Source organism: Prionailurus viverrinus, chromosome A2 (assembly GCF_022837055.1).
Source record: "Prionailurus viverrinus isolate Anna chromosome A2, UM_Priviv_1.0, whole genome shotgun sequence".
NCBI classification, from domain to species: domain Eukaryota; kingdom Metazoa; phylum Chordata; class Mammalia; order Carnivora; family Felidae; genus Prionailurus; species Prionailurus viverrinus.
Window position 1 is genome coordinate 9,182,174 of NC_062562.1, and position 27,222 is coordinate 9,209,395.

The 27,222-nt window shown below is 58.9% G+C and overlaps 2 protein-coding genes across 5 annotated transcripts; one reads left to right on the forward strand and one right to left on the reverse strand.

Moving 5' to 3' along the window:
* On the forward strand, nt 1-23,284 carry PKN1 (protein kinase N1). 3 transcript variants are annotated; one of them, XM_047842167.1, is made up of 22 exons: nt 1-174; nt 4,498-4,801; nt 6,735-6,886; nt 7,995-8,121; nt 11,233-11,378; nt 11,640-11,853; nt 12,640-12,834; nt 14,647-14,756; nt 14,852-14,995; nt 16,806-16,881; nt 16,966-17,107; nt 17,198-17,291; nt 19,164-19,243; nt 19,320-19,395; nt 19,478-19,569; nt 20,962-21,138; nt 21,349-21,411; nt 21,529-21,605; nt 21,829-21,971; nt 22,334-22,441; nt 22,520-22,600; nt 22,998-23,284. In XM_047842167.1, exons 1-22 carry the CDS (start codon nt 154-156, stop codon nt 23,199-23,201), a joined length of 2,826 nt encoding a protein of 941 aa, XP_047698123.1. In that variant the 5' UTR covers nt 1-153; the 3' UTR covers nt 23,202-23,284. The 3 variants fall into 3 exon arrangements, with proteins under 3 accessions (XP_047698123.1, XP_047698134.1, XP_047698113.1); XM_047842178.1 differs by lacking the exon at nt 1-174 and adding an exon at nt 222-354; XM_047842157.1 differs by lacking the exon at nt 1-174 and adding an exon at nt 3,392-3,517.
* Nucleotides 11,768-27,121, reverse strand: PTGER1 (prostaglandin E receptor 1). 2 transcript variants are annotated; one of them, XR_007148553.1, is made up of 5 exons: nt 26,731-27,121; nt 24,274-25,805; nt 17,991-18,003; nt 15,130-15,134; nt 11,768-11,779 (listed from the first exon to the last, which is right to left on the reverse strand). XR_007148553.1 is itself a non-coding variant. In XM_047842300.1 (3 exons), the coding sequence occupies exons 1-3, from the start codon at nt 26,945-26,947 to the stop codon at nt 24,009-24,011; spliced, it is 1,446 nt and encodes a 481-aa protein (XP_047698256.1). In that variant the 5' UTR covers nt 26,948-27,121; the 3' UTR covers nt 23,411-24,008. The 2 variants fall into 2 exon arrangements, 1 of the variants encoding a protein (XP_047698256.1); XM_047842300.1 differs by lacking the exons at nt 11,768-11,779; nt 15,130-15,134; nt 17,991-18,003 and having other exon boundaries at nt 23,411-24,275; nt 24,844-25,805.
* Between the last annotated feature and the right edge of the window lie 101 nt (nt 27,122-27,222).

Genomic DNA, 27,222 nt, shown 5'->3' on the forward strand with positions numbered 1-27,222 from the left:
AGGCGGGGCCCGAGCGGAGCAGGCCGGAGCGGGCCGCGCGCTGGCGGGGGCTCGCGCCGCGCCCGCCCCTTCCCCGCCCCGCGCGGGGCGCACGCGCGCTCCTCCTGTTGCCCCTCCCTCCGCGCGGGGACCCCTGGCGGGCGGCGCGAGGACATGGCCAGCGACGCCGTGCAGGTAGGCGCACCTGCGTCCGCAGCCGCCGGGCGGCCGGCCAGCGCCGGGGACCCCCCGCCCGCGCGTTGCCGGGGCTCCCCGGGGCCCGGGAGGCCAAGGTGGGGGCCTCCCGAGGGCCCGGCGCCCCCTCCCTGGGACGACACCGTGGAACCAGCACGGTCCCCCTTTCGGCAGGTGAAGGTACGCACCGAGGGGAACGGGGAGGTCCGGAAGGCCCCCGCCGCACCCCTAAGCTCCTCCCCTCCCTGAGCATTAGAAGGGGCGCGGCGGAGGCTCTCGTTCGAACGTCTGTGGCTGGCTGTGCGTCCCGGTGCCTGTCGCCCCCGTCACTCAACTAGGCACTCCCCACCCCCCCACCCCCCCAGCATTCAGTTCCCGGCAGGTGCGGCTCCACCTGGGGCAGGTGCCTGGCGCAGTGGCCCGGAGGGGAGGAGGCCTTTCGGTCGGTGCCCCTCCCCCAGCACAACAAAGCTCTGGCGGCCCCCCGCCTCCAGACGGAGCTTTATGATGGTCCCGACGCCACCCAGATTGGCACCTGTTGGCGGAAGTGCCCGAGTCACCTCATTAGATTGAGGAATGGGGGATCCACATGGCCACCCTCAAGGCTGCCTGGTGGAACCTCATCCCCAGCTGGGGATTCTCTTGCACCTAGAACCCAACCTGGGCATGGGTGGCAGGGCTGGGTCACCCTTCCCGCACATGCAAACACACACAGATTGGCACCAACCTGCCACCCAGCCAGGTTCTCCATGTGCCACCTTGTGAATATCACAGCCTTGGACTCACCTTCCACATCTGTGACAAGCGAGGCCAGGGTGACTTCTGACTTTGGTTCAGAATCTGAGGCACATCCTGTGCCTCTGGCACCCTCGTTAGTGCCTCAAAATCCCTCTTTTGTCCTGTGGTTGCTGTGTAACTGGGTTTTCGTCTCCTTCTGCACCTGCCCCCATCCCCTCTGTGTCTCCCCCATGATCCCCTGTCCCCCACCCCAGTCCTGCTGATGGCCTGTCAGCCTTGCCGCGGAGCTGGGCGTATCTGGTGTTGCCGATCACATAAGGTCAGACCTTGGGGCCGGGGTGGGCCGGGGTTTCTGCCTCTACCCGCAGCCCTGGGAGGGCTGTGTAGGAACCCCCTGGCGCATGCATGCACTTGGCATGTAGCAAACACGACCTGAGAGGAGGCTGTGAGTCCTGGAATGAGGCTGGGCCTGTGCTGTGGTCCCCCCTGCCATCTCTTGCCCAGTTTCTTACCCCCTCCTGGTCACCCCTTTCTTGTGCCTGCTTGGGCCTGCCACCCTGTCACTGTCTGTCTGTCCCGACGTATGCCTGTCTGTCCTGTGTCCGGCAAACGGATGTCCTGTCCAGATTCCGGAAACGCCCAAAGCATTGAAATCTCCGGATGTGAGGGTCTAGGTCCCTGGCTGCTCTGGGAAGGCGGGGCAGGGAGGGAGGATTCTGGGAAGTGGACCCTCTGGACCTGGGTGTCCTGTGCCTTGGTAGGAGGTGGGGGAGCAGGGCTTCTCCAAGGCTGGGCCAGGCTTCTGATTCATGGGTTTGCCTTGCTGGCCCACAGGTGACCTCTGCCCTCTGGGTAGGAGTGAGTCACCCAAGGGAAGAGAACCCAGGAGGCTGGACCTCCCTCCCTCCTTCCCTCCCTGCTCTGCGTACTCTCAGGCCTCAGCTTCTGTTCCTCTGTGCCTGGGCTTTCCCCATTTGAGCTGGCCTGGATCTTCGCAGTACCCTGCTCGGCCTGCTAGGGATGGGATGGGGCTGGGTGGTGGGCGGGGACTGGTAGCCAGCCGGTAGTATTAGGTGAACTGGGGTTTAAATTCCAGCGCTGTCACTTTCTCACTGTATGTCCTGGATCCACTGCCTTTGCCTCTCTGAGCTGTGGTTTTGCCACCAGAAACAATGGGCCTAAAAGTGCATTCATTGTCCAAAGGGAGAGGTGTAGATGAGCCTGTGCTCTGCAGGTGGGGCTGCTGGGAAAGCCTTACTGGGGAACATGGTCAGCAGCCCAGGGTGTGAGTCTGTGTCCTTTAACGCAGGGTTTCTCAGTCTCAGCACTATTGACGTTTGGCGCTGAATCATTCTTTGAGGTGGGGGCTGCCCTGTGCAGGGAAGGATATGGAGCAGGCTCCCTGGTCTCAACCCAGTAGATGCCAGGAGCACACCCTCCCCACCCCCAGCTGGGACAACCCAGAATGTTTCTGGATGTCGCCCAACGCCCCTGGAGATGTGTGTGGGGATAACCCCCCGCCCCCCCATCTGCTGCTGTCATCTCTCTGAGCCTCAGTTTCCTCAGGATTAATGTGAGGGATGGGTAGGCTGGCGAGAGTGATACTCTTGGCATGCATAAACCCTCCCTGGGGGCAGCTGCCCTCCAAGTTGGCTGGGAGCCAAGGAAGACTTTGCTCATCTGTGAAATGGGTTCTCCTGGTGGGGGTTCTCACGTATTGCGAGGCCTGCCACTTAGCTGGTGATCAGATTCTGGGCACTCCCGTTTTAAATCCCAGCCCTTACTCCTGCTGGCTGTGGGACCTTGGGGACAAGTTATGTCACCACTCCAGGCCTCAGTTTCCTTGTCTTGAAATGGGGTGATAATAGCACCCCACTCGTGGACTCACATTAGTTGACCTAGGTGGAGCTTGTAATAACTGCTCTTATTATTAAGTCATACTTGGCCTTCAGTGGGCTGCCGGTTTGTGGGTACCATCACCCCAGAGCTCCAGCACTGGCTTCTCATGATGTGGGTTTCAGGGAGGTGGCATGGCTGGGCCCTAGCTGTGGTCACAGCAATTGGCGACCAAATTGAGAGGAAGCCGGAAGTCGGGACAGCCTGCATCTGCAGGAAGGGGGCTGGCCCATAGAAGCACTCGTATATCGGGCATGTGCACATCAGCGTCTGTGGGGTAGGCACAGGGGTGTGCACACACTTGCCTGCCTGTGTTCCGAGTACACTCCTGTAGGTACATGAGAGGGTGTATACACCCCAGTCGGCCCCTGGAGCCTGTATACACCCAAGGGAGCTTAGTCTCCATGTCTACACTAATGGGCATGTGAGGTGCATGTACACCTTTCAAGTCCTAGGACAAAGAGCGAGGGCCCTCCCTGGTTGTCTCCTGAGAAGCAGGCTTAGTCCTAGGGGAGGTGATGAGGAAAAGGTCCTCTACATGCCCCAGAGCCCCGGAGCTGGCCCCACGCAGGGGATGCTGGGAGCTGGCAGGAAAGAGGAAGTGGCGGTCAGGAGGCCCTAGCAGGGCTGAGGTTCAGGAAGAGGGCGGGGCCCTCAGCCCGGACCCAGGATGGCGCAGGCCAGTCCCCCTTTGGACCAGGAGCTGGAGGTGGGGGCTGGGGTTGGGGTGGGGGGCAAAGAGGATCCCAGTGACACCGGCCGGAGGCCCTGCCCTTGGGACCTCTTGATTTTGGACCAAGAGGAGGAGACGGGTCCCTAGCCTGGGAGTTTTCTGTTTTGAAGATGAAAATATGTGGGGCTTTTTGAGGCTCCCAGGCCAGGATAGAGGAGGAAGGAGCCGGGGCGCTGCTCTTTGGGGTCCAGGTGTAGAGGACAAGAGGAAGGGAGACAGGGCTTGTCCCAGGACCTCCCAGTTTGAGGACACAGCAGGGGAAAGATGGGGTTTGTCCCCAGGATGTCATTTGGAAGGAGGGAAGAGGAGGCCTGCCCTTGGCACTTCCCAGTTTGAGGGCATCCCAGAGAGGAAAAGGGGCCTGCTCTCCAGATCTCAAGGCCATTGTTTTGGGGGGCGGGGGAGCAGCAGCAGAGGCCTGCCCTTGATACTTGTTTGAGGAGCCGCAGAGGGAAGATGGGGCCTGCCCTGGGGACCTAGTTTTAGGGACAGCAGAGGGGAGTTGGGGTCTACCCTTGGAACCTCCTAGTTTAGGGGGGCAGCAGAAGGGAGAAGGGGTCTGCCCTCCGGACCTTGTTTTGTGGGGGGGCAGTGGGAGGTAAGGCCTGAACCTGGGGACCTTCAAGTTGGGGGGGGAATGCACTGGTGGGGTAATGGGGCCTGTGCTCCCGAAACCCGGTGCATAAGGAATAGATGAAAGGAGATAAGACTGTACTTACTTATGGGGCCCCCTAGTCCGAGGGGACAGAGAAGGAAGAAGGCCCTGCCCTTGGGACCTCACAGTTTGGGGGAATCGGGAAGCCGGGACAGGGCCTTGTCTCACCTCCCAGTTTGGGGGCTCAGAGTATGCGGAGCAGGCCGGGTCTCGGAAGTCCCAGGCCCAGCTGGCCACGTGCGGCGTGCACCGTGGGGTGGGGTCCCCCCTCCTCCCACTGACCACGCTCCGTCTCCTGCAGAGCGAGCCGCGCAGCTGGTCCCTGCTGGAGCAGCTGGGCCTGGCAGGTGCGGACCTGGCGGCCCCGGGGGTGCAGCAGCAGCTGGAGCTGGAGCGGGAGCGGCTGCGGAAAGAGATCCGCAAGGAGCTGAAGCTGAAGGAGGGCGCCGAGAACCTGCGGCGGGCCACCACCGACCTGGGCCGCAGCCTGGGCCCCGTGGAGCTGCTGCTGCGCGGCTCCTCGCGCCGCCTGGACCTGCTGCACCAGCAGCTGCAGGAGCTGCACGCCCACGTGGTGCTGCCCGACCCTGCGGCCGCCGCCCGAGGTGAGCTGGGGGCTTCTCCGGAGGGGGCGGGCCTGCGGGGGGTGGGGTGGGGGTGGGGGGCTCTGCTGCCAGGGGCCCGCCCCGGGTCTCCCAGAGCCAGGCTGGCCCGGTGTGCACGGAGCCCCGGGGAGACGCACCGGCGCGTGACAGCCTCCGGCCTTGGCCTCCGATCCCAACCAACACCCAAACCGGCCCCCAGGGCAGGGTCCTGCGCAGGCGCACCGCCACCCGACCCACACGGGGTCACGTGAATATCTGAAGACTCACACAGTTGTACCAACATCCGGACAACACCCAGAGATGCTTTAAAAATTTTCTTTAGTTTTTGTTTCTTTAAACAATTCTCGGGGCTCCTGGGTGGCTCAGTCAGTTAGGCTTCTGACTTGGGCTCAGGTCACGATCTCACAGTTCGTGAGTCGGAGCCCCGCGGTTGCATGGGGCTCTGTGCGGACAGCTGGGAGCCTGGAGCCGCTTGGATCCTGTGTCTCCCTCTGTCTTTCTGTCCTTCCCCTGCTCGCACTCTCTCTCTCTCTCAAAAATAAACATAAATAAAATAAAATAAAATAAAAATTTATTTGTGGTCAGAAAACACACAACATAAAATTTATCGGTTTTTAAAAAAGCGTTATTTATTTGTTTTGAGAGAGAAACAGAGCCTGCGAGTGGGGAGGGGCTGAGAGAGAGGCAGGGAGAGGATCCCAAGCAGGCTCAGCACGGTCAGTGCAGATCCCAACACGGGGCTCGAACCCATGAGCCATGAGAGCATGACCTGAGCTGAAATCTAGAGTCAGACGCTTCACCGATTGAGCCACCCAGATGCCCCTAAAAGTTACCATTTTTAAGCATACAGTAGATTCACATTGTCGTGCAAGGCATTACAGAACTTTTTCTCTTGCAGCCAAAGACTTCTTCCACATCACATCAGTAGCCAGAGACCCTCACACACAGTCAACACCAGCACCCAGATGACACCCAAGGACCCAGGCATTATCATGCGAACACCCAGAAACTTCCATACCTCTGCCCAAAGAAGCACACACACAGTCACAGCCACACACAGACAGTATCTAGAGCCTCTTGCCCATGGTTACACCAACCCCCAGAGATTGACACACACAGCCGTCCAACCCTTACAGATGTACATTGTCCCGTCCACAGCTGGAGACATACACGCACAGTCAGACCAGGCCCGCAGACTCCCCTGACACCCGTACCCTGCCTCGGCCTGTCAGCAGCTGGGGACCGACGTTGTTATGGCAGTGCTCGGAGATAGCTCATCTAACACCCGGCGTCTCCTACGGTAGCATCTGCACCGAAATTCCCTCACCCCCACTCCCAAGTTACACCACCCTCCGGGACTCACACAGAGCCATGCCGGCATCTAGGGACACACGGGTCTGACTGTACCCACAGGCAGAGAGAGCCAGTGCAGGCACACCGGCTGGAGATCTGAACGCACCATTGGGCCAACAGTTAGAAACGCGTGCATTGGGTCACCCCAGCACCCAGACCTCATGCCTGGCGTTTCGCCTAGGTACGGGAGCACGTGAGGAGATGCATACTCAGTCATGCCAACACCCTGTGGGCACAGACATAACCACACCTGAGCCCACAGACTCTCACACAGCTGCGTGAGGAGTGGGGGGCTTCTGTACATAGTTACACCAACACCAAGGACATATGTACACGTGGACGTTTGCCCACACTTGTTCACACCGGTCTCGTCCCAGTGCCGAGGGGGTTTCTCTGGGCAGGCCGGAGTGGAGGGACCTTCTGGGCCCTGGCCCCCTTTTCCTCTTTCCCCTGGCCTTGGGGGCAGAACCCAGGCTGGGCAAAAGGTGGATCCTCTCAGCTGGGCAAAGCCTCTTAGGCAGATGGAGGTGAGGGCCGTTGTGACTTTGTCCTCCCCCCTCCCCCCCCCAACACCTCTTAGATGCCCCTCAGTCTCCTGGTGCAGGTAGCCAGGCCTGCTCGGCCACCAACCTGAGCCGTGTGGCCGGCCTGGAGAAGCAGCTGGCCATCGAGCTGAAGGTGAAGCAGGGGGCAGAAAACATGATCCAGACATACAGCAACGGCAGCACCAAGGTAGGGGCAGCATGCATGCGCACACCCCACGTGCGTGTGCACAACCCCCACGTGCGTGCACACCGGTGAGCAGATCCCAGGCTGGGGGGTGGGAACCGCCGTGCCACCTACGTCTATCTGCCCCGTGGGAGGCTGGGACCCTCTGGGTTGGGGACAGAGGGACTGATGGGGGACTTGGAGGCTGGACTGCGGTGTGAGCAGCTTGTAGGGGGCATCTGAGAAACAGGATGACCGTCTGAGATGTCAGACACACGGCAGAGGCCATGCCCCACGCTCAGTCACGCCAGAGACTCGAGGGATGTCCACATCTGGTGGTGTCACTGCTGGTGGCATCTCTGAAACGTACACACATGGTCAGGTCAATACTAACACCTGGAGACACACAGGGTCATGTCAACACTTGGGCACACGTCGGCACTGCCATAACATCTAGAGACGCAGCCATAATGACACTTGGAGACCCGTGGAGGAGGCCCACCACGGCCACCTCTAGACGTAGAGACCTACGCCATCACTTAATCCCCTAGGACACACGCACAGGCCAACAGGGTGCCTTGGACACACAGACCCACAGACCATTACATTCACACCCAGAGACTGGAGGTGTCACACAGATTGGAGGTGTCACACCCAGTCCTGGTGTCCCTGGAGTCCCCTTACTGCAGCCTGTCAAACACATCCACCCAGCGACCCTTGGACTCACCCATGTGGCTGTAGTCAGGGCTATGCCCGCCTCAGGGAACACTCACCCACGTGTCTGCTGTGGTGACAGCTGACTCTAATACGGTGCGGCCCTGAGCCCCGCACACAGATGGGCTCCCTCAGTCCTCAGCCCCGTGGTGGTCGCTACTCCCCTCCCTGCAGGGGAGGAAACGGGCCCGGGAGGCTGAGTGGCTTGCCAGCAGTTACGTGTGTTAGGGGGGCAGAGCCAGGATTCAGACGCCACGGGCCACATCTCCCCTCTCCTCCTGGGAGTGCGTGGATGCGCGTGCTGTCTACACATCGCCTCTGTGACACAGTCACCACGGCCCGCACGGGGTGCATGGAGGGCCTGTGGGCAGACCCCCGCTTGCCCAGCCTTCCCCTTACAGCCCGTCCCCACCTCCAGGACCGGAAGCTGCTGCTGACGGCCCAGCAGATGCTGCAGGACAGCAAGACCAAGATCGACATCATCCGAATGCAGCTTCGCCGGGCGGGCCAGCTGGAGAGCCAGGCAGCCCCCGATGATGCCCAAGGTGAGCCCCTCGCCCCGAGGCACACTAGCCCGCGTCCCACCTTGCAAGAGCTCAGCTCCCGGCCCCGTCAGGGGACCCTTTCTGAGGCAGGGAGGTGGCTGTGGTTACTCACGGTATGACCGGAACCCATTCCTGACCGTCTCTGGGCCGGTTTCCCATTGTGTCCTATGTAGGGTCTGCCCTAGACCAGCTATTAGCAGACTACAGCCCGAGGACTAAATCTGCCACTGCCGTCTTATTTTTGTAAATAAAGTTTTACTGACACACAGCCATGTGCATTCGTTTACTATCTCGTGAGGCTGCTTTCGCTCCGCAGGAGCAGAGCTGAGCGGTGGCAACAGAGGCTGTGTGCTCCGCAGAGCTGAAAAGACGGACTCTCTGGCCCTTCGTGAAAAGAAATGGCGGACCCCCGGACTAGGTGGCCGCCTCGTCACGTTGGCCCCCGCTGTGTAGCACTGGGGGTGTCCACAGCGTGTGTCTGTGTCCACGAATGGGTCTGTGTGTGGATTCCCGGGGGTGACTTGAGCTGACTGCCAACCTGAATTTGTGGCAGGGTCTTGATGTGTGCAGGGTGGTAGCTGGGTCTGTGCCACAGATGTGTGTCAGTATTAATGTGACATTGTGGGGACCAGGGTCCGTGTGTGTGTCCCGGTAGCCATGACAGTTTGTGTGTCCCCCATGTAACAGTGTTAGCTGTTAGTGGGGATTAGTGTGTTCGGGCCGCTGGAACAGAATGCCGTAGACTAGGTGCCTCACAAACAACAGAGATCTGTTGCTCACAGTCCCGGAGGCCCAGAAGTCCAGGATCAAGGTGTCTCGTGAGAGCCCTCTTCTGGGTTCACAGACCGCTGCCTTCCTGCTGTGTGTGTCCTCCCATGGTGGAGGGGTGGAGGAGCTCTCTGAGGGCCTCTCTTAAGAGCCCACTGCTCCCATTCACGAGGGCTCCGTCCTCATGACCTAATCACTTGCCAAAGGCCCCACCTCCTAACACATAATACCATCACATTATGGGTTAGGTTTGTTTGTTTCTTTTCTTTTCCTTTCCTTTTCTTTCTTTTCTTTTCTTTTCTTTTCTTTTCTTTTCTCTTCTTTTCTTTTCCTTTCCTTTTCTTTCTTTTCTTTCTTTCTTTCTTTCTTTCTTTCTTTCTTTCTTTCTTTCTTTCTTTCTCCTCTCTCTCCCTTTCCCTTTTTCTTCCTTCCTTCCTTCCTTTCATTTTTATGAAAGACAGAGGCAGCTTGAGTGGGGAAGGAACAGAGAGAGAGGGAGAAAGAGAATCCCAAGCAGGCTCTGCACCGCCAGCACAGAGCCTGATGTGAGGCTTGAACCCATGAAACTGTAAGATGACGACCTGAGTCAAAACCAAGAGTTGGTTGCTCAATCAACTGAGCCGCCCAGGCACCCGGGGTAGGGTTTCAATATATGAATTTCAGGGGAACAGAAACATCCAGTCCATAGCAATGGGAATAGATAACTCAGATGACAGAGTGTGGGTGTCGTGTGTGTGTCTTTGAGGTAGGGGAGGTGTTAGTGTGATTGCTCATCTGTACTGGGAATACCTACATGGGCTCTCGGTGACAGTGAATGATGGTATGGTCATGTCCCTGTGCCTGTGGGTGGTATTGTAGCCTTGGGTAATGGTACGATCTTGTCCCTGTAAGTGTAAAAGCCCTGGCGACTCTCTGGACATGTGTGACAGCAGGCCTGGGGGCAAGAGTGCGGCTGTGTTTGTCAGACAGTGTGCCTGTGACTGCTATGTCTGTGTGGTTGGTGTCTGAGTGAGTGCCTGTGAGTGATAGCATGACTCTCTCTGAGTGCCAGGGTCTGAGTCTGGGTCAATATACAAGATAGTGGGACTGTCCTTGGAACCTACACCCATGGAGAGTGTGGTCTTATGCCTCTGGTGACAGTGTGTCCTTATTGTGCCTGTCCCTGTGCCATTGGGTAACTGTGACCGTCCTTTATTGGGCCATGGCTGTGTCCCTACGACTTCATACTGGGTGTGATACCCAGTCTGTTTCCCTGCAACATTTGTGCCTGTGGGTATTGGTGATGCTGTCCTGCCTGTGTGACAGTGTGATGGCATTTCTTTGCCGTCCCTGTGCCTTACCCATGTGGCAGTGTGATTATGGTTCTCCCTGGGCTGGAGTTAGGGGGCCCCAGGGGTTTTGCCACAGTGTAAATGTGTCCCGTGAGGATGTTTGTGTCTTGTGATCATGTCTCTCTGCCCTGTGACAATATCCCTGTGTGGTGGTGTGGCTGAATCTTTGTGAGAGTGTGTTCTCTGCCTGTGGGTGACTGTGTGCCTACGCTGGTGACAAAGCAATAATGCCACTGTTCCCCTGTGAGTGACAGTGTGGCGATGTCTGTGTGACAGTGCCCTTGCTCTCCCAACTGCATTGTATTTCACCACGTGGATGGTCACATTCATTTACCCAGACTCCTACTGGAAGAAACGGGGTTATTTCCGATCTTTTGCTCTTAGAAAGAAGGCTTCGGTGAGTAGCGATGTACGTATGTCAAGTGCAGAGGTGTTTCTATGGGATAAAGTTCCTGAACTGGGTTTGCTGGATCAAAGGGCCATTACATTTGCAATTTTGATAGGTGTGGGCAAACTGCCGACCTTGGAAGGCAGTTAGTAAAAGTTACTTTTTTTTTTTTTTTTAAGTGTCCCTGGGCCTGTGTGATTATCTCCTTCTGGTTATCTTTTTTTTTTTTTTCTTCTGGCTATCTAAATGGCCACAGTGTCCCTGTGACCGTCCCTGGGATGCAAGGGGACCCTGCCAACACGTCTGTCCTTTAAGCCTTTGTTGATCGTGTCCCTGTGTACATGACTGTTCCTGTATGACAGCCTAACTCTGTCCCTGGGATGGTGCCTGTGGGTGACCATGTTTGGATGAAAGAGTGATTGCATTTGGGTGGAAGTCTGACTGCCTGCAGGTGACAGCGCGACTGTGGCACCGTCACCCCTTGCTTGGGAAAAACCTGACGCATCTTGGCGGTGGTGCGTCTGTGGCCAGTGCCCGTTCCTGCGGATACCTGCGCATCCGGGGCTGGGGTGGTCGGACCTGGGTCCTAAGCTGGCCTCACCACCCGGCGTCCCACGCCCACAGGGAGTGCAGACCTGGGGTCCGTGGAGCTGCGCATTGAGGAGCTGAGGCACCACTTCCGAGTGGAGCACGCGGTGGCCGAGGGTGCCAAGAACGTGCTGCGCCTGCTCAGCGCCGCCAAGGCCCCGGACCGCAAGGCGGTCTGCGAGGTGAGGGGCGGGACTTTGGGGGGCGGGGCCCCAGCGAAGGGGCGGGAATTGACCCCGTAGGGCCTCCTGCGGTGAGGCTTCAGCGAGGGGCGGGACCTTGGCCAGGGGTGGGGCCTCAGCCGGGGGTGGGGCCTCGTTTTCCCGGAGCCCAGGGGTAGGACCCAGGTGGTTTGAAGGCTAGGGCCAGGTAAGACTTAACCAGGCTTGGGGAGGCGCATGCCAGGCCCCACCCCTAGTCCCACTCTGTCCCTCCCATTACAGGCCCAGGAGAAGCTGACCGAGTCCAACCAGAAGCTGGGGCTGCTGCGGGAGGCTCTGGAGCGGCGACTCGGGGAGTTGCCCGCGGACCATCCGAAGGGGCGTCTGCTGCGCGAGGAGCTTGCTGTGGCCTCGTCGGCAGCCTTCAGTGCCCGCCTGGCGGGGCCCTTCCCTCCCACGCACTACAACACCCTGTGCAAGCCCGCGCCACTCACAGGTGGGTCCAGACCTCCCCCACCCAGACCCCGCCACCGCGGCTCTGTATCCTCGACTTCTCCCCAAGCCCTGAGAACCTCAACCTAGATCTCCGCTTTCCCCACGCCTGTACCCCATCCTACTTCATCCTCCATGCATCCCAGCTCTGTAGCCCGGGTCCCCACTTCCCTAGGCCCCACAGCTCTATGCAGTCGACTTCCGGGCCCAGCTTGTCCTCTGATTCTGGACTCTTGCCCCCATGCCCACCATGTCCCCATCACTACCCCTTCTTACCCGGCCCTGTTTTTCCCTCCAGCCCATAGCCCCCCAGCCCAAGTCCCGCAACCCCTCATTCTCAGAACCCTCAGCCCTGAGTCTGCCCCCACCCTGCAAGGCCAGCTAGCTCCTCCCTCCCTAGACCCCTCAGCGGTTACTTCCCCCTTAGATCAGCCCTACCCTAGACCCCTGACCCCTTCTGGGACCTCTGGTCAGCTCCCTGAGTCCTACCCTCGACGCCCTAGTCCAGTCTGGCTCCCATTGCCTCATCGGCCCGTGCCCTAAACCCGTCTTCTGTCGATAACCCCCAGCATCCAGAGCCCCTCCCCAGCCTGGCCTACTCCAGCCTCAGCCCTGCCCCTTCTCCCATATTTCTCACTTGTGGGCATCCCTGCATCAGACCCCCTGCCCCACCCCCCGCCCCGGTTGTCCCTCACCGACTTCCACCTGTGTGCTGGCCACTTCTGGATATGCCCACTTCGCCTTTGGCCTGTGCCAGATATGGGCGCCTCCTGAGCCTACCCTCCCTCAGGGACCCTGGAGGTGCGTGTGGTAGGCTGCAGGGACCTTCCAGAGACCGTCCCCTGGAGCTCCTCACCCTCGGTGGGGGTGCCTGGCACCCCCGACAGCCGCACCACCTTCCTGAGCCGCCCAGCCCGGGGCCTTTACAGCCGAAGCGGAAGCCTCAGTGGCCGGGGCAGCCTCAAAGTGGAAGCCGAGAACACCAGTGAGTGGGCACTGAGCCTTGGAGGGATGAGATGGGGCGGGGATCCTGGGATGTCACACGCTTGTAACACTTTATTTATTTATTTTGAGAAAGAGACAGAGCATGAGCAGGGGAGGGGCAGAGAGAGAGGGAGACACAGAATCCGAAGCAGGCTCCAGGCTCTGAGCTGTCAGCACAGAGCCCGATGTGGGGCTCGACCCCATGAGCTGTGAGATCATGACCTGAGCCAAAGTCAGACTCTCAACCGACTAAGCCACCCAGGCGCCCCTAGAACTAGTACGTTACCTTCATTAGGGTGGATATTGTTTTAAGAAAAAAAAAAAAAAATACAAGTGCTGGGGAGGATGTGGAGAAACCGGAACCCTCGCGCACTACCGTTGGGACTATAAAGTGCTGCAGGCTCCGTGGAAAGCAGGATGGCAGGTCCTCAAAAAATTAAACATGGCATTACCGTATGACCAGCAACCCCTCTTCTGAGTACACACCCCAAAGAGTTGATCTGTGGACGCTCATGTCCACAGCGGCATTATTCCCGACGGCCAAGTTGTAGAAGCGACACAGGTGTCCGCTGACGGATGAACGGATAAGCAGAATGCGCTGTGTATGTGCCGCGGGGTGGTAGCCTCAATACTGACACGGGCTACAGCATCGGCGAACCTGAGGGCATTAAGCTAAGTGAAACAAGCCCGTCACAAAAAGACACGTTCTGTACGATTCCACTTCTCTGAGGTGTCGAGACTAGTCCAGGTCACGGAAATGAAAGAAGGGTGGTTGCCAGTGGCTGGGCGGGAGGGGAGAGCAGAGAATTGTTGTTTCACGGGGACAGAGTTTCAGTAGAGGGAGATGAAAAACGTTCTGGAGATGGATGGTGGTGGTAGTCGCACAACAGTGTGAACGGAACGCTTCAAAGTGATTACAGCGATAAATTTTATGTTACGTGAATTTTACCCCAGTTAAAAAAAAAAAAAGGCATCCAAGAAAGTAGGTACAAAAGAAGAAGAATAATGGAGCAAACACCCATGATACCACCACCCAGGTCAAGTCAAGCAATAGAACTTTCTGGAAACCCCCCTTCCCTCTCCCCTCCCATTCTAGCCCCTTCCTCTGTCCAGAGGTAGCTACTCTCCTGACGTGTGGTTATCATTTCCCTGCTTTTCTTTGTAGTTTTAGCACCTATGTACACATCTCAAAACAACATAGTTTAACCTTGCCTGGTGTTTGAACTTTACATACACAGAATCATACAGAACGTATTCCATGGTAATGGCTTCTTCCACTTAACATTGTTTGGGAGATTTAGCCATATCATAGCATGAAGCTATAGTTTATTCATTCATTTTAACTCCTGTTTAATAGCCTGTTGTCTTAGACTGAGCTGTAACAAACTGCTGGGGCTTTTTAAAGTAAAAAATAGTAAGAGTTGAATATCAGCTAATAAGACTATACTATAGTTTATATGTTAATTCTCCTCTTAATAGATATTTCTAGTCTGGGGCCAATGTAAGCGTTACATATGTGCATTTCCCAATGTAAACTGCATGCATTTTTTTAGGGTGAATTCTCAGGAGTACATTGCTGGAAGTTGCATATAGAGTAAAAGCGAATTTGGGTCCCTACCTCACACCATACACAGACATCAACTGGAAGTATATTAAACGCCTTAACGTGAAAGGCAGAACCATAAAGCTTTGTCACGATAGCACGGTGAACATGATGGGGGGAGGAGAGATTTCTTTACTAGGATAGGAGATATGATCCCCCCTACACACACCCCAAACATTTTCTGACACCCTCCCCCACCCCTCATTCCAGGCGAGGTTAGCACTGTGCTCAAGCTGGATAACACAGTGGTGGGGCAGACCTCCTGGAAGCCGTGTGGCCCCAACGCCTGGGACCAGAGCTTCACCCTGGAGCTGGAAAGGGTGAGCTAGGTGGGGGGGATGGCAGGGCCTGGAGGAGGAGGGTTCTGGACCTCAGGCACCCCAAGTGATGGCTCAATTCCTCTCCCTCAATTGAGGCCCGGGAACTGGAGTTGGCTGTGTTCTGGCGGGACCAACGGGGCCTGTGTGCCCTCAAATTCCTGAAGTTGGAGGATTTCTTGGACAACGAGAGGCATGAAGTGCAGCTGGACATGGAACCCCAGGGCTGCCTGGTGGCCGAGGTACAGCCCGACCCCTGAGCACGAGAAACTACTTTCCCACATACTCCCATTGTCCAGAAGGGAAGAGAGGTTTGGGATTAATCTCTGAACCTTGATAGAAAAATGTATGTAATTAGTGACATCAGTGACACAACGTAAGCTGGGGTTGGTTTTGTTCTGAGGGGAAAAGATTGACCAAAAAAAAAAAAATTGCAAAATTTTGCCAAGCCCGAAAAGAAAAGAAAAACCTGGTGATGTGTCAAGGAGATTGCTATCAGAGCCACAGCAGACTAGAGAGAAATCCCTTCTGCAGTGCTGTTAGGGTTAGGGTCTCAGTCGGGGTACCCCACCCTTGGTGCTGTGGCCAAGTGCGCCCCAGTGGGCCGGATCCTTCTCGGTTTGTGCGGTCGGGTGTTGAGCAGCACCCCTGGTTTGCACCCACAGGAAGCCAGCACCCACCCCCACCCCCAGTTGTGACAATCAAAGATGTCTCCAGACACTGCCAGTGTCCCCTGGGTGAGGGCCCGAGGTCTAATAAATGACATTCCTAGCTGACCCCTTGAGGTGTGAGCCACACCCTGTCCTAAGTGCTTTGCCGGCTTTAACTTGTTAATCCTCACAAAGACCCACTTCAACCCAGTTCAGAAGCGATCCTCCTTAGTCACATCTGAGCGGGGAGAAAACAGAGGCACTGAGTAGGAAAGCCCCTGGCCCTCTCATCAGCCAAAAGCTTCCTCAAAAGTGCTTTAAATTTGCCCCTGACACATATACATGTGCCCTGTGTGTGTGGGAATCCGTGCCTCGGTGTGGGAATTCTGCCGTGATCTCATAATCGAGGACCACTGGTGGAAAAGAGCAGGGACCAGGGCTGACTCGAGCGGCAGGGCAGTGAAATTGTTCTTCCGTTAGGGAGACCGGCCAAAACCCAGCGGGTGGCTGGGTGGGTAGCAGGGGTGCGAATTCTGAAGCAGTCCTGCTCGCCCTCGAGGTCTACTTATAGCGTTCTGTTTTGTTTCTCTGCCTCCCCAAAAGCACCAGCCGATAGAACTTTCTACAGTTCTGTGGTCTATGAGCCTACAATAGTCGCATTGTGTGGTAGATGGAAATGCTGTATCCAAGCCCCGTCCAACACAGCAGCCGCCAGCCACGTGAAGCGTGGCTAGCCGGACCAGGGAACTCAAGTTTTAATGTTCCTTTACATTTTTCCTGAATTTAAATAGCCCTTCATGGCTAGTGGTGACCATATCGGACACGCATAAGGTCACACGGTTCTGTGACTTTTAGCACCTTACTAGAAGATGCAACCAGAATTGGGAGAATGGCGCCAGACCGGCGGCTCCCCCACATGGGTGGCACCGGCATCCCCTGGAGAGCTTGTTGACACATGGACTTCTGGGCCCCTCCCCCGTATTTCTGATTCAGTGGGTCCAGGTGGGGGGCCCAAGAATCTGCATTTCCGGCAGATTCCCCAGGTGATGCTGCTGGTCCGGGACCACACTTGGGGAATCAGGACACTCGAGGATGTAGGACCTTGCTGGAGCTGAGTGTGCGTCTTGTTGGGTCAGACCCCCCCTCTGCACCCCTGGAGGAGGGTTTGGTTGCCTGCTTCTTGCCTTTCCAAGATGGGGTTTCAGGAGGTAGCCCTGCCAGGCCATGGATTGTTTTTTTAGCCCCTTAGTACCTTATAACTTCTTAATACTCTGTGTTTGGATATGGGGCCGCAGTGATCAGAACCCCCAAAACATATGGGTGTGCACACCTCCTCTCCTAAGGGCTTCCCCCTCTGCCTAGAGGTGGGGGCAGGTTCTCACCCACTGGCGCCTCTCCCCAGGTTACCTTCCGCAACCCTGTCATTGAGAGGATACCCCGGCTCCGAAGGCAGAAGAAAATTTTCTCCAAGCAACAAGGTGAGGAGGGGGTGAGCAAGGCAGAGGAGAGGCCAGGGGTCCCGGGAGTATCATGAAGGGTGACGCCTGCCCCCATCCCTCCAGGGAAAACATTTCAGCGCGCTAGGCAGATGAACATCGATGTTGCCACCTGGGTGCGGCTGCTTCGAAGGCTCATTCCCAATGCCACGGCCACGGGTACCTTCAGCCCTGGAGCCTCTCCGGGACCTGAGGCCCGGTCCACAGGGTAAGGAGGGAGGTCCCTGGGGTCTAGGCTGTCCCTGGTTGCTTGGCAGGGTGCTGGGTCCCAGACAAACCCTCCTCCCGTGTTCTACAGCGATATATCTGTGGAGAAGCTGAACCTTGGGGCTGACTTGGATAGTTTGCCCCAGAAGAGTCCTCTGGGCCCTCCTTCCAGCCCATCGAGCCTGGTGAGTATCCCACTCATTTCCCCCTGGGCCTGGCTCAGGCAGCTTCAAAGATTCCTCCTCCGGGCCTCTTTCCCAGCTCAAGGTCCAGAGACCACCGGGAACTTCCCTGGGTCACACACCTCTTCTAGAAGCAGGGTCCCACTCTCTATTCCTGAATAAAAACATGAGCTCAGGAGCCAGGCCACCTGGGTCCTTGTCCCTGCTCTGCTATTTATCAGCTGTGTGACCCACAGCAAGTTGTTTCGCCTTGCTCTGCTCTGTGCACTGGCCTGTAAACCAAGCACGTTTAAGACTCAAGTCAAGGACAGAAGTCAAGATAGAGGTTTTCTCTGGTTGTGGGGGGGGAGGCGGTTATTGATAGGAGGGAGATACAAGGGAGCCCATCAGGGTCATGGCGATGTTGTGGGTCTTAATCTCGGGCAGAGATCAGCACAGTTTTTCCATAAAGGGCCATTGCAGAAAGCAGCCACACATGATACATCCATACACCAACGGCGTGGCCGGATCCTGGCACAACCTCGCTGACGGACACTGAAGCTTGAATGTCATATCACTTCCACAGATCATAAAATGTCACTCTCCTTTTGATTCCGCACCCCCCCCCCCCTTTAAAAACGTCAAAGCTATTCTTAGCTCACAGATGGTGCAAAACATGATTTACCCACCCCCGGTCTGGGTGCCACGCACCCAGGTGGACACGTGTGTGTAAGAGCTGGCTCCCTTGAGTGCATTTTACACGTCGCCTAAAAAAAAGAAGAATAACATATGCTTCTGGGTTATATTTATAATAATAATATAATGACAGGCACCATGAGATGAGTTTGGCAAAACAAAATCCAAAAGTTTCATACCACCAAATGCTGGGCAGGAGGCGGGGGAACAGGCAGTCAGTGGGAGGCTCGCAAATTGTTGCACCTCGGGAGGGCATAGCCGGCTGAGCTAAAAATGGGACATCGTCTCGACCCAGGAGTTCCAATCCTGGACGTGCACACATGTGCGCATCCCGGAAGTTCACTGCGGCAGCTTTGTGTGGGCAGAAGTGAAAACGTCAGAGTCCGTTCGTAGGAGCCAGTGCTAAATAAATGACAGGTTGGAATAGTACGTGGCTGTGACATATGCGCAGTGGCGTAGAATAGCTTCTAAGACAGGTTGTCCGGTAGGAACGTCCGGATTAGGATATTGTCAGTCGTGGGAGCCAGGAAAATGGAGCCTCTACCATCAACATTTGCTTGTAGAAAATCTATCTAGAAAGGCACTCAGGAAATCCTTCATGGTGGCTGGTTCCGGGGAGGGGGGCTGGGGCACGAGAGGCCGGTGTTTCCCACCACACACCTATCCGTCTGATTGGATTTTTACAGCCGTGTCTGCAGTGGAGGATGATGAACCAGTAGTAACATATTCCCGTTTGCAATATTGATCTTGACTCTTTCCAAAGTTCCATGCACACGTGGGGTAAAGAATTAAGTGGCTCCCAGGGCACCTACCCATCAAGGCAATAAGTAGGCAAAATGATGAAATGTATTTACAGCATGAAAAAAAGCAGCGAAAGGGGACGGGGAGTATGTGTGTCTTGGGGAGGGGGGTTCTGTGAGTTGTCTGATATGCTGACCAGCTGACCATCTGCGAAGGTGACATCCCGATAAATGCCCGGAGGCAAGGGAGGAGCTGTGCAGATGCTGGTGGGGAAGAGAGGACTCCCCACCCTGGGTGGAGGGAATAGTCTGGGCAAAGGACTTGAGCTGGTGTGTGCACAGGACAGTGTGGCAGGAGGGGAGTGAGCATGGGGGCGAGCGGGAGGAGAGGCTACGTCAGAGAGGTGACTAGAGTGCAGTTATATTATGGGGTGCCTCTGACCCCCTGTCTCTGCTGCAGAGCTCCCCGATCCAGGAAGCTACCACTACTCCCGAGCTGCCTTCGGAGACCCAGGAGACCCCAGGCCCCGCCCTGTGCAGGTGACGCCCCTCCCCCACTCCCCACCTGCCACCCCTGCCTGCCATCCTTGTCCCCACCACTGTCTTCTCTCCGCAGCCCTCTGAGGAAGTCACCCCTGACCCTCGAGGATTTCAAATTCCTGGCGGTGCTGGGCCGGGGTCACTTTGGGAAGGTGAGGCAGGGGGCAAGGAGTTGAGGGAACTGGGGGTTCCCAGGCTGGCCACGAAGGTCCTCGCTGTCCACTGTGGTTCCAGGTGCTGCTCTCTGAGTTCCGGCCCAGCGGGGAGCTGTTCGCCATCAAGGCTTTGAAGAAAGGCGACATTGTGGCCCGAGATGAGGTGGAGAGGTGGGGAACCAGCTGGGGCCCTCTGAGAACCTTGGTCTCTTCTTCTGGGGAGTGGGAGACAGAGCAGTCCCCTCTTTGGAGCTGCTGTGACAGTGATTTATAACAGCCACTTATTACTAAGCCAGCACTTAAGATGTTAACAGCTCTTAGAAAGTGCCCACCGTGCGCTTTATGTCCAGTAACTCATGACAGTCCTATGCGGTAAATATTACTGTTCCCCTTCTGCCGATAACACAGAGAGGTCGAGCAAGCTTCCCAAGGTCACAAAGCCAGTAAGCAGCAGGTCAGGGATTCAAACCTAGGGACTCGGACTCTTAAGCCTGCACTCCTTTTTTTTTTTTTAAATGTTTGTTTCTTTATTTTGAGAGACATTGGGAGAGAAAGAGGGGAATTCCCAGCAGGCTCCACACTCAGTGTGAAGGCCCAATGCGAGGCTCGATCTCACGACCATGAGATCATGACCTGAGCAGAAATCAAGAGTCAGATGCTTAACTGACTGAGTCACCCAAGCACCCTTGAAGGCTGCACTCTTAATGGCACCATTACACTGCCCCTGCTTTGGGGTTAGGGCCCTGGGTCCAAATCCCACCTCTGCCACCAATTTGCTTAGAGGCCTGGGAGAAGTCACTTTGCTCTTCTGATCCCCAGCCTCCCCATGTATAAAAGGGGGGTAATGATGCCTTTCTTGCAGGGTTGTCAGGTAGATTAAGTGAGGGGATGCATCTAGAGCATTCTACACAGTATCTGCCCCCCCCTGTAAAAATGCCCGAGAGAGACCCTGATTGTCCCTAATCTTCCTGACATTTTTTTTTTTTGTTAATCAGGAACCCAACTCAGACAGCCTTAAGCAAAAGAGGAATTTATTGCTCTGGATCAGAAAAGTGTAGGGGTGCGTTGCCTTCAGGCATGGCTGTATCCAGTTGCTCAGATGACGTCTCGCTGTCCTCTTTCCTCTTTGTGGGCTTTGCTTGCAGTCATTTCACTGGGGGCAGAGAGAGCCCCCTACCACAGCAATTTAAGGTTCATCTACCAGTTTTAGCCCTTCTTCCTTAATAATTCCAGCAGAAATCCTGAGGTTGAGCCCCACTAGCTTGGCTCGACCATTCCCAAACCAATTCCTGGCCAGGAAAATGGGGTGCTCCAATTAGCCCACCCGGGCTGTTCCCTAAAGGGATGTCTGGCGGGGCAGGGGGGCGCTGTTACTAGGATGATAGATGGATTCTGGGTGCTTGTTTGGCCGCTGAGGTTCAGAAATATTAAGCAACTTGCCTCAGGTTGCACAGCCATTCGAGGCCCCCAGCAAATAGGTGACGGCTGAGGACTCCGGGGAGTGTGGGGCTTGGGGGTGGGGGGCTGCTGTGGTCTCTGACCCCTGCCTGCAACCCTGCCCAGCCTGATGTGCGAGAAGCGGATCTTGGCGGCGGTGACCAGAGCAGCACATCCCTTCCTGGTGAACCTGTTCGGCTGTTTCCAGACGCCAGAGCACGTGTGCTTCGTGATGGAGTACTCAGCCGGCGGGGATCTGATGCTGCACATCCACAGTGACGTGTTCTCTGAGCCCCGCGCTGTGTGAGCCCCCCGCCCCCGCCCCGCGCCCCGCCCCCGGAGAGGCTGTGGCGGCCCTCTTCCTACCCTCCACCCTTTGGCCCCTGCCTTCTTCCCCCAACCTCCTGGAGTTCTGGGGAGCTGGGGGGCTTTGGGGGACGTGAGAGCCGGGTTTCTGTGGCCTGCCTTCCTTGCCGGGAGGCCTGGCCCCGTCACACGAGCTTCTCTCTGCAGCTTTTATTCGGCCTGTGTGGTGCTGGGGCTGCAGTTCCTGCACGAACACAAGATCGTCTACAGGTGTGTGCCCGTGTGTGCGTGTGCTCCTGTACACACGCTCTGCCCGCGGGGGGCCCTCAGGCTTCAGGCAGGGCCCCCCCCACTCATCCCTCTTTACATCCCCCCAACCCATCACAGGGACCTGAAGTTGGACAATTTGCTCCTGGACACCGAGGGCTATGTCAAGATCGCAGACTTTGGCCTCTGCAAGGAGGGTGAGGGGCGGGGCTGGGATGTGAAGGGCTGGCCTTTGGGGATTAGACAGAGTGGGGAGGGAATGGAGTCCCCAACCCCACCTGGGCCGCCCCCAACCCTAACGCTGGGGCGGGGCTGACTGGCTAGGCCACCCCATGCTGGGCTGGGCTGGGCTACTGCTGGGACCCCCACCCGTAGCTGGGACCCCCCACCCGAAACCTCACGTGGCCCTACTGCCCCCAGGGATGGGCTATGGGGACCGGACCAGCACATTTTGTGGGACCCCGGAGTTCCTGGCACCTGAGGTGCTGACAGACACATCTTACACGAGGGCTGTGGACTGGTGGGGGCTGGGTGTGCTGCTCTACGAGATGCTGGTTGGAGAGGTGAGGCCCCAGGCTGCTCCCACCCTGCCTGACCCTGGGATCACACTGGGAACTGCTTAAGCCTGGGGGAGGGGGGGGGAGGAGGGGGGAATGGGGAAAAGGGAGGAGCGGGGGAGAGGGGAGAGGGGGAGGGGGGAGCAGGGGAGGGCCGGTGGGGAATCATAGTGTGCCTCCATGTACTGTGTGATGGGGGCAGCTGGCTTTGCCTCCCTAGCCTCAATTTTTGCATCTCTAAAATGGGGTACTTACCTTCCCTCATCAGTCAGCCCCCAGAAGTAGCTGGGAGTAGATGGCTCAGGTGGGGCTGGGAGGGGAGTGGCCAGAGGAGGGGCCTAATTCACCCTGGCTCTTCCTGTCCCCAGTCCCCGTTCCCAGGGGACGACGAGGAGGAGGTATTTGACAGCATAGTCAATGATGAGGTTCGCTACCCACGCTTCCTGTCGGCCGAAGCCATTGGCATCATGCGCAGGGTGAGGAGCCCCCGACTTGGGCCTCGGGAGGGGCTCTGGGGCCGGGACGGGGAGGACTGACACCTCTCCTCCCCCCAGCTGCTGCGGAGGAATCCAGAGCGGAGGTTGGGGTCCAGCGAGAGGGACGCAGAGGATGTGAAAAAGCAGCCCTTCTTTCGGGTAAGGTCCCCCCAAGTGCCTGGCCAACCCTCCCCCCACCAGAGACCTGGTCAACCTGGTCACCCTGTCCCCCAGGGCCTAGTCATTTCTCCCCTACCAAGACCTAGTCACTTCACCTCCAACATTGTCACCTCCGTCCCCCACCTCACTCCCACTGACCCTCCTACACGCACATCTGCGTGAACCCAGGCTTCCTCTCCCCCACCCCTGGGCTCCCCATGCTCACACTGTGATCCTTATTGGGCTGCCAGTAAGGATCACATTTTATCCCTCTATCTTATGACTCCTTATGTCAATCCCCCAGATGCAGGGCTGGTCAGGGCACAGGGGCTGGTCGCTCGGGCAGCCTGCTCCCCAGCCTCTCCTGCTGACTTCTGTCTCTCCTCCGCCCCTGCAGACACTGGGCTGGGACACTCTGCTGGCCCGGCGCTTGCCACCTCCCTTCGTGCCCACGCTGTCAGGCCGCACGGATGTCAGCAACTTCGATGAGGAATTCACAGGGGAGGCCCCCACGCTGAGCCCGCCCCGCGACGCGCGGCCCCTCACGGCCACTGAGCAGGCAGCCTTCCAGGACTTCGACTTCGTGGCCGGGGGCTGCTAGCCCTCTCCCCTGCCCCTGCCCCTGCCCTGACCAAGCTCTTAGTAGTTTTTAAAAAGGCCTTTGGGGTTTGCCCCACCCACGCATCCTCTGGCTCCTAATGTGTGCAGTAATGTTGGCATGGGGCGGGGGTAGGGGAGAGGGGTGTGCTTGGAAGCGGCCAGAGTTGTGGGGGGCAGATCCGATGGGTGGCCAGGGGCATAAAGAGTGACGGGGAGATGCCCTGAGTTTGCATGGGGCTCGCTTGATGAGGGTTAAGGGAAGGTGGGGACTCTGGGCTATTATAGTGGGGATCGTGCGTTGGCTGGGATGGGACAGACATGGCTCGGAGCTGTGTTTAGGGATTTTGGAGTTTGGAGGCCCTGATGGGGCGTGGATTGGGGGTAGGGCCTTGAGGATGTGTTGGGGGAGCTCAGGGTCACAATGAGAGAATTGTTGCTGGGGTCAGTCTGGGCGGTGGCAGGACAAAAAGCGCCCCTGGCGGCTCTGGGTCGGCCAGCCGCTCTGCTCCAGACGGGAGCCCGGGCCCTCGGGCTGCGGCCGTGGCTTTCTGCGCATGCTCCGGCAGCTCTAACTCCGCGTCTGGCGTGTCTGCGCCTCTGCCTGGCAGGTCCCAGAACTGCACACCCCGAAGGTTCATGGGGCGCCTCTGTCACCCCCGCGCGGTCACAGGGGCGCTGCAGCCCCGACCGGACACATGCCCTGCGCATGTCCGCAACATGGCTTTATTCCCCCGAGGGCTCAGTGCTGCGGCCCCACCTGGGCCCGGCCCGGGATGGTCTGACTCAGCCGCTGGGGCTGTTGGCGCGCCTAGAGGTGGCTGAGGCTACTGTGCCTGGAGCTGCGCAGCGAGCTGGCCTCCCAGGCGCTCTTGGTTAGGCCCAGCCCTGCAGGGCTGCCCTTGGCGCCGGCCCTCGGGGGCAGGAGGCGAAGCAGTTGGCGCAGCACGGCCTGGCGCAGCAGGATGTACACCCAGGGGTCCAGGATCTGGTTCCACGAAGCGAGGCGCACAGCCAAAAACAGCGGCCGCTGCAGGGAGCCGGAGCCCCAGCCCCCGACAGCCAGCACCACTAACACCTGCGGGAGAAGCGGGTGTGAGCAGTGGGGCAGGTGTGAGAGAAGGGGGCTGGCCAAGGGTGGGGCTGGGATGGATGAAGCGTGGCTGGAAAGTAAGGGGGCTGTGAAGAGGAGCAGAGGCTCACCGGGAGGGTAAATGGGAGACCTGGTGGGAAGGAGCTCCGGAAGGAGGGAGAAGGTGTGGCGGAAGCAAAGGCCTTCAGCGAGTGGCGGCTCGAGCAAAAAAAAAGGAGAGAAGTCCCAGGTATCCCGAAAGACAGGGGACCGAAGGGGGAGAGAAACGGGGCAGCGTGGTGACGGAAGGGGGCTGGGGAGGAGGCTCGAGTGGGTAGGGTGAACTGCAAAGACCCCAGGCAGGAGAAAGACAAGGGGACTGGGTGGAGGGGTGGGAGATGAGAGGGAGGGACGAAAGGGCGGGCTGCGTGACAGGTGGAGCCTCGAGGGGGTGGGACCGTGGTTGGAAAACGCAGAGAGAACCCAGGGATCCTAGGATGGAAAAGGGTGGGAAGGATGGGGGGGGGGGGGAGACAGGAAGGAGCCCGGCCGGAGGGGCGTGTGCGCCCCTCACCAGCAGCGGGCTCCAGCAGATGCACGACACCGCCATGATGCCCACGAGCTGGCCCACCATCTCCACATCGTGAGCGCGGGCTCTGCGCGCTGAGCCGCGGCCCGGGGAGCCGCCGGCGGCCGAAGCTACGGACGAGGCGGACGAGGCGGAGGCCGAGCGGGGCGCGCGCGCCCCCCAGCGACGGCGGCTGTCGGGGCCACTCGCCGGAGGACGCCGTCGAGAGCGGCGGCGCCAGCGGGCGCGCAGCAAGGCCAGGCCGCTGAGCGTGTTGCACACGAGCGCGGCGAGCAGAGCGGCCAGACCGAGGCCGGCGAAGAGGCCGGGGAGCAGCGCCTGGCGCCAGCCGCCCGCCGGGCCCAGGCCGATGAAGCACCACGTGCCCGGGTACTGCAGCTCGTAGCGGCCCACTCGCGCCAGCGGCAGCAGCGCCACCGCCAAAGCCACGGCGGCCAGCGCGGCCAGCGCCAGGCGCGCGCGGGCCGCCGAGACGCGCGCCGCGTGCAGTAGCGGCCGCGTGACGCCCACGCAGCGCTCCACGGCCATGCCGCAGCCCAGCAGCAGCGGGCACAGGCCGAAGAACACCATGCAGCCGCCCAGGAAGTGGCAGGCGCCGCCGGCCGGCGAGCGGCCCGCCGCGTACAGGCGCAGCACCAGGGCTCCGGGGATGACGTGGCCCGCCAGGTCGGTGGCCAGAAGGCTGGCGACGAACAGCAGGAAGGTGGCAGCCGAGCGGCGGCGCCGCAGGCGGCCCGCGGCCTGCGCCAGCAGCGCCAGCGCCAGCACGTTGGACACGGCGCCCAGCGTCATGGAGAAGATGGGCAGCGCCGGCGAGGCGCCCGCCCGCCCGGCCGGCGGCCCGGCCGACGCGTTGGGGGCCCCGGGCTCCGCACACATGGTCGCCTCGCCTGCCAGGCTCAGGTTGAGGGGCCCGCAGAGACTCATGTCAGGTGCCGGGGGTGGGGCTGGGGAGAGGAGAGGAGGGTACGGTGAGGCCGGCCAGGAGCGCAACGGCCATCCCAGGCCATCCCATCGTCAAGCTGAGCCTAGCGGGTGGCTGGCTCCACCTCAGATCGTCGGGACCCATTTGAGGCCACTGGCATTTTCCCGTCCACCTGCTGCCCGTGGCAACTCCAGGTGACCACGACTGCCCCATTCCCGACCCTTTCTCCTCCTCTGCCCCATCAGCCCGTCTCTTGCTCCCCGCCTGCTCTGTCCACCCCGGTTCCTCCAGCTCCAGCCTTCCTCCGGGTCCGTGTCCCCACCTCTGGGCCTCACAGATCCACCGCTGGCACCCACCTCCCGTTTTTACACCACGGCCAATTCCCGGCCTCTGGCTCTGTCCGATGCCCACTGACCCACTTCTGACCCCAGGGCCCACCTGCCCTCACTGCCCTTTCCTGACGATCACCAGGTCACCTTTGGTCCAGTCCCACGTTTGATGCTCACAGCCCCACCTCTGCCGCCAGGCGCACATCTCTCCCCACCGCGTTGTCCTTTTCCCCAAGGCCACGTCTCTGTCCCTACAGTCCCTGTCCCCCCACACTGCAACCTCAGAGACCTGTTACTGGGTCACCCTGGCCCTACCCCCGACCACAGCCGCCCGGATGCCCCACGGTGCCGTTCCTGCCAGCTCCACGTCCCTGCCCCAAAGGCCTCAAGGCGGACCCAGCACCACCCATCTCTGGATGCCCTGGTGGTGAGGGCTGAGAGGGCAGAACTGCCTGCTGGCCAGGTGGGAAGGGCGGATGGACAGATGGTAAGACGGACAGGGACAGACCGACGGGGCTGAGAGTCAAGAACATGGGACAGAGAGACTGAGGTAGCCACGGCCCCATCCTTCCAAGCCCCCCTCCCCCACCAGGGACACTCTTGCCCCCCTTTTCTTACCCACTCGGCTTGGGGCTCCAGGCCCCCATAGCCTGCTGCCGGCTGCACGCGCCGCCCCAGAGCTCTGCGCACCAGAGCTCTCCGGCAAGCAGGCAGGAAGGCAGGCCGCTCCCTCTCCCTCCCTCCTAGGGCGGCTCCTCAGCTCCTGGCCTCCTCCCGCTGCCCTCTCCGGCCTCCAGGGGCCTCTCCGACCACCCCATCTCCCCAGCTCAGCCATCCCATCTCGTGCCCGCAGGGAGCCTGGGGTGACAGTGACCTCTCTCTCTGCTCCTGGCAACGGGCAGCGGCCACTCAGAACCCCAGCTGCCCCACCAGGAAGGGGGCTCCCGGGGAGCTGGCCTGGTCCCCCATGACTCCCTCCCCCTGGCAGGGCGGGAATAGCCCTCTCCACCCTCCCCCCCCCCCCCGCCCCCAGGCGCGGGCCTTTTGCCTGCCTCATTAATAAAGTGGATAAAATCTAAACACTGGAAAATGTGAGCATCGCCCAGGGCG